General features: G+C 59.0%; 1 protein-coding gene across 1 annotated transcript; it reads right to left on the bottom strand.

Annotated features, from left to right (window-relative positions):
• Positions 1-637: 637 nt before the first annotated feature.
• Positions 638-6,770, bottom strand: LOC306652146 (dynein regulatory complex protein 10-like). Its single transcript, XM_079125190.1, is given in 7 exon segments — positions 638-869; positions 871-1,035; positions 1,979-2,050; positions 3,556-3,789; positions 5,944-5,958; positions 5,960-6,182; positions 6,184-6,770. Coding segments are annotated over 7 exon segments (1,440 nt in total). The 5' UTR covers positions 6,729-6,770; the 3' UTR covers positions 638-683.
• Between the last annotated feature and the right edge of the window lie 3,743 nt (positions 6,771-10,513).

Genomic DNA, 10,513 nt, shown 5'->3' on the forward strand with positions numbered 1-10,513 from the left:
AATCACGCCCCCTCTGGCTTCTCTTGCGACACCCGCGCCTCCCTGTGCTCCCTGTCCTGTTTTAAACCGGCCAGGGCTAGAACATCTCCTTTACTGTACTGCCATCCACACCAGTTAGCGGCCAGCACCAGGCCTGTTGTCTGGAAGGTGACGGGACTCGTGGATGGGCTGCCTGCTGTCTCTGCCACCTGCGTGGGGACTGCCACTCTAAAAGACTTGCAGACCTGAGATTTTGGATGATGGAATGTTCTAGAAAGCTGCGGGTTTCTGTGTGATAACTCCCAATGTGTTCAGCTTCCTGGGGGCCAAAGCTGCAGGTTTACACCACCCACACCTTTAGCTTCACAGGCTGGAGGGGAGAGCTGGGGAGCTGGAGAGCCGGCCAGCTGTGACCCAAACCCCCAGGTGGGTGATTGTCTGCCACAGCCCTGGCAGCTTCCAGGCCGGGATGGGGCTGAAGGAGGGATTGGCTACGTGAACGGACTCCTAGCTGTGCCCTGCTTAGAGCCGCTGCCTGAGGTACCCACAGGCAGTGCCCAGGCCACAGCTGAGTAAGACGGCTTTATTGTAGGATACTCCTTTGGACATGGCTTTTTAAAAAAAACCTTTTTTTTAAAGTTTAAAAAAATCAACCAGGAATGGCGGTCTGCAGCGCAGGCTGGCCAGATCTGGGGGCAGGCTCACTACTTGCCCTTGCCCTTGCCCTTGCCCTTGCCTTTGCCCTTGCCCTTGTCCTTGCCCTTGCCCTTGTCCTTGTCCTTGCCTTTGCCCTTGCCCTTGCCCTTGCCCTTGCCCCGCTTCTTCCTCTTGGACCTGACATGCGACCAGTAGCCCTTCCACACCGCCTGGATGAGCGTGGCGGCCCACTGACATGTGCATCATCTCCCGCTCGGCCTCCATCCTCTTCTTTGCGTTGACCTCCCGTTCGGCCAGGATCTGAGAGAACTCCTCCACCAGCACCACGTGCCTCAGCTTCAGCTCCTCCAGCTGCAGCTTCTCCTCCTTGTGGATGATGTCCAGGTCCTCATACTCATCCTGGGGGACAGAGGTGGGCACAGCCCTCCTGCTGTAGCGGACGCCTCTCTCCCCCCCTCTCTCCCTCCTTCCTTCTAGGACCATTCGCCAAGCATCTACCCGGAGAGCAGCATTTCCAGAGGACAAGGCTAGGAGACCTTGTCACCCAGGTCCCTGGCACAAGGATCCCATGTCCCTTATTGCACCATTTTGGTTGGTTGGTTTCACGATTGCTGGGGAGGGACGATGCCAGCAGGTACTCTCCCACTGAGCGACCCCCAGCCACATGACCCTCACTAGGATCGAATAACAGCTCTCTGGTGGCCAGGCGCCCCCTCCCCGGGCACTGGTCAGACGGAAGGAAGAGCCCTGACTGTTTTCCTGACAGCATAGCTGGCTTTGAGCCACGGGGGCAGATGTTGCCTCCCAGCCCTCCCTGGTCCCCAGGGCCACTGATGTTATCCCGAGTGGGGGGGGGTGCTTGGGATACCCCAATTGTAGGCTACCACTCCCCAAGTACTCCCTGCAGACCCTGTTCTGGGGCCTGAATCCCCTCCATGGTCCCCAAGACAGCCATCAATGCCTCTTGATCAAATGCAGAAACAGCTCAGAAAAGTCAAGTCCTTGCTTCAGGTCACTCAGCTGGTGACAATTGGGACTTTCTCACTGCTGAATCCCAGCACCTGGCACATCCGACGCTCAGTGGAGTTGGCTGAGTGAGGACTTGTGTCTGTCTGCAGGTGAGCGGGCTCCCACGGTGCAGCGTGGGGTGTGGTCACTGGGCGCGCCAGGCTCGCCGCCCCAGGCTTGGGCACTTCCCTTGGGGGCCGCAGCCCCAGGCCTTCCCCCTCTGGCCTCTTTCCCAGCCCGGATGCCCTTGAGACCCCTGGACCTCCTCTTCCCATTGCTATTCCTCAAGGATCTGGCTTGGGAAAAGCACTGGAAGAGACTTAGTGACAAATACCTGCTTTTCACCCATCTCCATGTCATATTTTTGGATCCAGTTCTCAATTTCTGTCTCCACTTTATATTTTTTCTGAAAAACAAACAATTCAAAGTCATGGTTTGATGGGACAATATCAAGAGGGACAGCACTGAGCACTGTACATCCACAGGGCCTGTGGCCCGTGCTTTCCCTGTCTCGCCTGCTGAATCTGCTCAAGCAGGCTTTTCCCTCCATTTCACAGGTGAGGAACTGAGGCTCAGACATACTAACTCACTTGCCCCTATTGGGACAGAGCTAGTGGGTGGCCGAGTCGCAGTGTGGCTCCAAGGAAGCTCTAGGCAGGGGGCAGCAGGTGCAAAGGCCCTGAGGTGGGAACCGTCTTGAGGTGTTTCAGATGGACTGAGCCTGCATGGCCAGAGTGCAGTGGCCAGGATGGGAGGTTCTGATGACATCCGAGTGTCGCTGAAGGAGCGGCAGCAAGCCTTGGATTTTAGTATAAGGGAGAGGGGAAGCCGCAGGGTGGATTTAGGTGTTAGAGGATCATAGAACGTTTTCAGCCAGAAGAAGAAACAAGGTGCGGACACCTGGACCACGTGCTACCTTGAGGACCCGAAGCTGAGTGACAGAAGCCAGTGTGTCAGGATAAGTAAACCCCAGAAGCAGAAGCAGGTGAGTGGCGGAGGGCCGGGCGGGCTGAGGTGACGGGCTTCCTCCGGGGGCGACACTGGACGTGGAGGTGGGTGAAGGCAGGGACGTCAACGTGAATGGCCGCTGGAACATGGGTTGTTATTTTGTTTTGTTACTTTGGTTCTGGGGCTTGGACCAGGTGGTGCTATCCCTCTGAGCCACAGCCCGGCCCTTTTTATCTCCTGTGGCCTTGAACTTGAGTCCTCTATCTCGGCCTCCCAGGCAGGCCCTGGTTAAGTTCACACTACGTGAATTTCACCTCGATTAAAAACGAATAAACTCCCTGGTCCTCCAGAGCCAGAGTCCTCACCTTGAGCGGCTCGGCTGCCTGGCTCTGGGGTCCTGTGACCCCCTAGCCGTCCACCATGTGAGTACTGTGTCAAGGTCTTTCCTCTGGAGAGAAGCCCATGGCTTCATCAGATGCTCAAGAGAGCTGTGACACCAAAGGAGACTATATTCAAAAGGGTCCCTCATAAGGACAGTGGGAAGCTGGGAGCTAGGCCTGGCCTGGCAAGTGGGCAGGGAAGGTGAGTGAAGGGACGATGTTTACTCAACACCTACTCACCCAGCCCTCCATCTGCTCCTGGGAGTCTCATGACAACTGAGCTTACATTGCCACTGTCGGGCTGGGAAACAGGTTCGGGGGACTTCAGTTCACTTTGCCTGAGGTCCCTGTGCTGCTGTCCCTTGCATGACATCCAGCAGGCAGGCCATGATCCCTTGGGGGCAGAGGAGTTGAGGAACCTTCCCGAGGTCACAAAGCTGGCACGTCCAGGGCCAGCCTGCCTGTGCCCCTCCCGCCTCCTTGGGCACCTCGGGCTCTCCCGGCTCCTGTGCCCTCCCCTCTTGGGCCAGCCCTGCACTGCCGGGCACTCTGCAGCCCCAGGGTCCTCCCCGCTCCCAGGCACCTTCCTCAGCGCCTGCTCGGCCTCCCGGTTCTCCATGACCAGGTTGTGGTACTGTGAGCGAAGCGCCAGTATCTCCTGCTGGATCTTGGCCAGCCTGGCCTGCGACGCCCGGAAGTCGGCCTTCTGCTGCCTCTCTGCCTCCTGCTTCGTGCGCAGGAGGCTGTTCTCCGAGAACTTGAGCACCTGGTGCAGGTGGTTCTTCAGTTCTTGGATCACAAAGTTCTCCTTCTCCACCTGGCAGGACGGAAGCACGGCATGAGCACCCACGCGGTCACCAGCCATTGCAGGATGGCCGCCGTGCCTTAGGCCCAGGCACACCTGCCTTGCACAGTCCTGCCTCCACCCACTGGGGGCAGGGACAGGGTCAGTCAATGACAGGTGGGGACCACAGGCTCTGGAGGTAGAGTGGTCTGCCGGGATCCCCAGCCAAGCAAAGACTAGTTTTGTTTCCAAGTTTATTTTTGGGGTGCTGGGATCCGACCCAGGGCCCCACGCACGCAGGCCCGCACTCTGCCTGCGGCACCCCAGCTGGATGGGAAGCCGGGTGTGTCTGATCCAGAGCCCATGTTCTTGGCCACCACCTTCCACTTCTTAGGGGGGCCTGCCCTAAGGAGGCCACCAGACAGCTCTGGGGCGGCAGGACGCTCCAGCCAGGCACGGGGGGAGGTCCCACTGGTGAGGCAGGGACTGCGGCCGGGCTCCCCAGGCCAGGCCTGTGCTGGTCGAGGCTGGCACCCTGTGCACACGCTGCCAAGGCTTTCCACGAACGCCAGGTTCCCCTGGGGACCCTCAGGTGACTGTGTGTGCTGGCAGCGCGTGGCTGACCCCCGGGCACCGGGCAGGTGACACGGCTTTGTGAGCCAGTGGGGCTTCCAGGTGGGGCTGCGTCATCGGCAGCCAGGGCTTCTCTTGCAGAATCCCCACGACACATTGACTGACACTGTCCCCTCGATGACCCTGTCCGATATACTCGATGACACGGAGACATTCGCCCATCTGGAAAATGGCATTTGACACCAGAACAGGCCAACTGGAAAATCCCAGCTGGTTCGGACCTGGATGGCGGCAAAGCTTCCCACGGCCCTGCCTGTCCCTGGATGGTTCCCTCTGCCGGCCTGCCCACCCTGACCGGGCACTGCTGGGCCCTCCTCCACCCCACCCCACACCCGGCTCTTTTGTGCCAGGCTCAGTGGCAGCCGAAGGAGACAGGCCCTGCTTCTCACGGGGACGTGGTGCACTTGAACGCCCTGAGGACCGATCCGCTGAGCCAGCGGGGCGTGAGCTGCTGCCCACGGTGGAGGCGTCTGTGCACCCGGGCTCCCTGCCACCCATCTGCCTCCCTGGAGGCGGTGTGCCGAAGTGGCCAAGGCCTAAGCAGGAGCACTATCTGCAACTCCAGGGCAGGACAGCTGCCCACCACTCCTCCCTGCTGGCCGGATCCCTGGGGAAAATGGAGTGACCGAGGCCCCTGTGGCAATAGCAGAGGAGCCAGGATGCAGGCCGCCATGCTGGCCCAGCTCTATGACAGAGAAGGACTTGTGTCCAACTCAGCTAGGCCACCGTTGCTCTGGTGTCTGTCACAGCAGCCAAGTCATCACCTCGTAGGTGATCTCCACAGAAGCTCTGGGGAAAAACCATGTGTGAGGCACAGCGTGCGTCCGGGGAAGTGTTGGCACTGGGTTTGGGGCCAGCTCCCACTTCCCTTCTGACCCTTCTAGAGCTTCCCTTGCCCTGCCCTTGCCTGAAGGACGAATCCTCTGCTGGGCCACCAGGGACCTGTGTGACACCTGCCTTCCTCTCTCTGGGCCCTCCTGGGTCCCCTCCCTCCTGCTCCCTGGCTGGCTGGGTTTCGGAGCCGGCAGGCTGAGTCCCACCTCACGCGATCTGCACACCTCTCACCTGGATCTGGCTCAGCAGTGGGCCTGCGGGCCCAAACCGTCCGCACCTGAGACTGAATAAAGTTTTTATTGGAACATGCTGCTTAGGGCTGCTTTCACACGTAATGGCCAGCAGGGCTGAACAGTGGCAGCAGGGACATGTGGCCACAAAGCCTCAGGTCCCGGCTGACGCTTCCCCTGCAGACACCCCCCCACCTGGCCGGACGAGCTTCCTCGCCCCACAGGCCGGGTCCGCCTCCACTCCTTCTGCAGGTCCCCACTTCCATGTCCCCTGTGGCCTGGCTCTCGTTCCCCCGAGTCACTTCCTTCAGAACTGTGACCAAGGGGTCCTTCCACGCCCGCCCTCTCCCCCGACCCTGGCAGGCTGGAGCCCTGAGGGCTGGTGCGCAGACAGGCCACCTCAGGAGCACCATCGGGGAGGGAGCGAGTGGGAAGCTACTCGTCACCCAGGAGGACCCCAGCAGCCACGTGCGCGGCTCTGGCGCAGTACCTCGGAGTCCCGGTTTTCTCACCCGCACGGCCAGCTCCTGCTCCAGAGCGTCAATGACCTCTTGGTTCCTCCGGTTGCGCCGGCTGATGTCCAGGATGAACTGGGCCCGATCCCTGGCCTCCATGGGGCTGGTGAGAAGCCGCTCGAACAGGAAACCCCGCAGCTCCTCCAGGCACCGGATGAAGCGCTGGGCCGCGGCACTCCTGCCCAGCGCCTGCGGCAGCAGCCGCTGGCGGCCGGGGGCTGCCCAGCAGCAGGCGCAGCACGTTCCGGGTGGAGTCTCTGACCTGCTGCATTTGCGGCCGCAGGCTGGCCCTGTGCTGCGCGATGGCCGCCAGGCAGTCCTGGAACCAGGGCTCGTCTGCCGCCTCCTCGGCCTGCACCAGCCGCTCCTTCTCCTGTAGGTCGCTGATGGTCTCCAGCAGGGTCTGGCACAGGTCCTCGTGCTCTGCCACCGTCCTCGCCACGTCCTCGCCTGGCAGCCCCTCCAGGGCCTCGGGATGGGCCATGGCGTAGGACAGCAGGGTCACCAGCTCCACCTTGTAGATGGCCTCGTCCAGGACCGACATGATCCGCTTGGCCTCGATGGTGCTGAGCTTGGACTTGGAGGGGACGGGCGGCTTCGGCAGGTTGCCCGGCTGCTGCCACGTCTCCGTCTTCAGTGGCATCTTGATCAGGGAAGTGCCTTGGTAGAGAGGGGTCGCGGCGCGGACGCCGGAGGCCATCTCCTGGCCAGGCCTCCCGGCCTCCATCGGCCCTAGGAGACCGAGGCTTCGGGAGGCCATCCGGGCCTTGTGCTTCTCCTGGGTCTGCAGTCCTGCAAGGCAAGGGGGGCGTTCAGTGCTGTGCTGGCCTGTGGCCCGGGAGCTCAGGGGGTGCTTGCGCTTTCCCACGGAAGCTTTGTGACAGGTTTGGGCCACCAGGGTGGACACGCAGGAGCACTGGGAAAACAGACCCTGTTGTGAGGATTAAATACAGGGAAGGTTTCATGGTGGTACAGAGTGGCAAGGCCACCCCGGGAAGAGGAAGCCATCCATCGCCTTGGGAGGGGTGAGTGGGGGACACAGGTCACCAGGGAAGCTCAAACCACGGCCATCAGCTCGCAGGCCGGGCAGCTGAGGGGGAGGGGTGAGAAGCACCAGCTCCTCCCCTCCTCCTGCCTCCTGCTCTGACCCCAGGGTCTCCCCTGGGCCCAAACCAGAGGGAAACCCACAGACAAGGGAGCCCGGGCCACGCGTCCTGCAGGGATCAGCTGTGAAGACCACACAGGACTGGCCACAGAACAAACAGTGGGGCCCAGGGTACGTGGACCAGGACCAGCACCATTCCAAAGAGTTTGAGTGTGGATTTAAAAAGCTGCTGGGCTGGGGCAGGCGGGCGGTGAAGGACAGCTTCCAAACACAATTAAAAACCAGCTTCACTAAAAATGCAATGCTGGATCCTGGTAGGGAGAAAGGACATTTCTCTGGAACAACCAGAGAAGCCAAGTTCATGGCAGAGTCAGCAGCATGGTGCCCACGCTGATTTCCTAGACGAACCACAGACTGCATTTGTGTGGGACGTCCCTGGACCTGGGGAAGGGCACGCAGGATCTGTCTGTACCAGCTTTGCAATGACTACAAAAGAAAGGGCTTCTTTAAAAGACCATTTCAGAAAACCCAGGGTGGCCATCCGCAGCTCTGGTCTATCGTTCCCCCACAGCACGGGCGCAGCAAGCTCGGGAGCCCTGGATCAGCCATACGTGGCCATATGGTCAGTCTGAACGGTCAACTTGACTGGATGAAGAGAGGGCGATGATTAAGAGGCCTCTGGTTGTGCCCTGAGGGCGTGTCTAGGAATGACTGGCATGTGGGATGGTGAGCTGGAGACCCTCCCCAAGCCTGGGCGGCACCACCCAATAGGATGGAGGCTTGGCTGCACTAAAGGTTGGAAGGACAAGGAAGCAGCAGCAGATGCAAGCTCGGCTCTTTTCAACTTTTTTAGTTGTCAATGGATCTTTTTTTAAAATTTTATGTCTCTCTATGCAGTGCTGAGGATCAAACCCAGTGCCTCGCACGTGCCAGGCAAGCGTGCACCACCGAGCCCCAGCCCAGCCCTCCATTCTTCTTGCCAGGTTCCTGATGCTGCTGTGGTGGCCTGAGGATATGGACTCTTGCTTCGTCACTCTTCCAAAGTGGACGCTGCCGTGGTCCTCCAGGGAGTTTCCTTGGTCTTGGACTAGGTAGCACTGCTGACCCCTCTTGTTCTGGGGCTTCCGCCTCTGACCGCGCAGCTGCTGGTTCCCCCAGCTCTCCAGCTGCAGACGGCCATGTGCACTGTCCAGCTTCTGGTCGTGTGAGCCCATCTACTAAACCCCCTTTATAATCATCCCTCGTGTTGACTCTGTTCCTCTAGCGAGCCTGAATGAAACATGGACTCAGGTCCTTGCTTGGGGACCTGGGCTCCCTCAGCTGTAAAACGGGGATCCTCAGGGTCGTGGGTCACTTCCTACACAAGTCCTAGACAAGAGGGCTCGGTAAGTGTGGTGTAACCCCAGGTCCAGGACGTGGTGGACTGCTGACACCCCCATCCAGTGGCCACCGACGAGGACACCCCACGCCAGCTGCTCTCCTCGCCCTTCCCCCTGCCCACTGACTCGCCCTCCAGGCTGAGGGTCGCCATTGGGGTCTCGGTGTGGACTCGTTCACTCTCTTTTCTCTCTCCTACGACATAAGCTCCAGTGAAGTAAGAGCTTCCTCCACCTTGACGGTGACTAAAACCCTGGCCACCACCTCGGGAAGAGATCTGCTTCTACCCTTCAGGGGTCACCGGGTGATGCTTATTTCCATACTCTGCCTATGGATGTGAGAGATGTTTTAAGGAAAGGATCACTCGGGGCGGGGGGGCGGGCGGCTCAGTGGTGTAGCGCTTGCCTGGCATGTGTGAGGCACTGGGTTCGATTCTCAGCACCGCATATAAATAAATAAGATAAAGGTCCATTAACAACTAATATATATATATATATATATAAATAATTTTTTAAAAAGACTAGGACTTGATGAGCGAGAAGGAGTTTTGAATTTGGGTGACTTTGAAGGTGTGGCCCTTGAGAACGGGAGGATTGGCGGGGAGGAAGCAGGCGTCTCAGGGCTGGGGTCCCAGCTGCCCAGTGGAGTGGATGGTGGCACGATGTCAGGGCAATGATCCCTTCCCTGATCTAGGTCGTGGACGCGCCCCGCTTTCCCTGGAGGAACGTGTCCTCTCTCGTTTGTGTACAGTTGCTGTGATTTGCAGAAATGTCCCCGAGTCCCACATGCTGTGGGCTTGGTCCCAGCCTATGGGAGCCTTGGGAGGAGTGGGATTTTATGAGGTGGAGCCTGGTGGGAGGAAGTTAGATCCCTGAGGGTGTCAGGCCCCCCTAGAGGGGGATACTGGACCTGCCCCCCCCCTCTCTTTCTGGTCCTGGGGATTAAACCCAGGGGTGCTTCACCACTGAACCCCAGCCCCAGTCCTTTTTTATATTTTATTCTGAGACAAGGTCTCACTAAGTTGACGAGGGCCTCTCTAAGTTGCCCAGGCTGGCCTTGATTTGCGATCCTCCTGCTTAGGCCTCCTGGGTCCCTGGGATTGCAGGCATGGGCTTCACACCTGGTCTCTCTCTTGCTTCCTGGCCACCATGAGGTGAGCAATTTCCTCCATCAAGTGCTTCGGCCATGAGGTCCTGCTGTGCCCCAGGCCTGAGGCCACCCAGCCAACCAGCCATGGACTGATGTCCCTGAACCCACAAGCCAAAATAAACCTTCCCTCCTCATAAACTGTTAAACATTTTATCAGCGTGACAAGAAGCTGATACAGCAGTGTTGGTGGGCTGTCAATCAAAGGGCCCTGCCAGCTCTGTTAGGATCCCGAATTCTGATTAGAAATACTGGGAGCTGACGCCTCAGGGCTGCTTCTGAAGCTCCTGCTACCAAGACCCCCAGAACTTCCTGCCTGCTGTCCTTGCTGCGGCCTGGCTCAGCATTTTGCTTAGCCAGGGCCAGTTTCTGTTAGTTGTGATCAAAGACACCTAGTTGATAAAATACCATTGGCCACTAAGGGCAGGGCCCTGGGTCCAACCACACATGATCAGAGGCTCTGGGGATGAAGGTGTAAGTGCCAGAGAGAAGTGATGTTTGGAGCCACCAAAGGTCATCTTCAAGTCATCAAACCAAAGAGTAAATAGAGAGAGGAGAAGGGAATCAAGAAAACACACAGCTGGGCGCGGTGGCGTACACCTGTCATCCCAGCGGCTCAGGAGGCTGAGGCAGGAGGATCAAGTGTTCAAAGCCAGCCTCAGCAAAAGTGAGGCCCTAAGCAACTCAGTGAGACTCTGTCTCTAAATAAAATATAATAGGGGCTGTGGATGTGGCTCAGAGGTCAAGTGCCCCTGAGTTCAATCCCTGGTACCAAAAGAAAAGAAAAAAAAAGACACAGAGTGGCCTGCAAGGGGCTGGGGACACTTGGCTCCTTGACTAGCAGAGGGACCTGAGGTCGGAAGGCTGCTCGGGAGCTGCGGAGGGAGGCCAAGGGCGGCATGTCACCTGTACCCCTT

Source organism: Sciurus vulgaris (assembly GCF_902686455.1).
Source record: "Sciurus vulgaris genome assembly, contig: HiC_scaffold_135_arrow_ctg1, whole genome shotgun sequence".
NCBI lineage: Eukaryota > Metazoa > Chordata > Mammalia > Rodentia > Sciuridae > Sciurus > Sciurus vulgaris.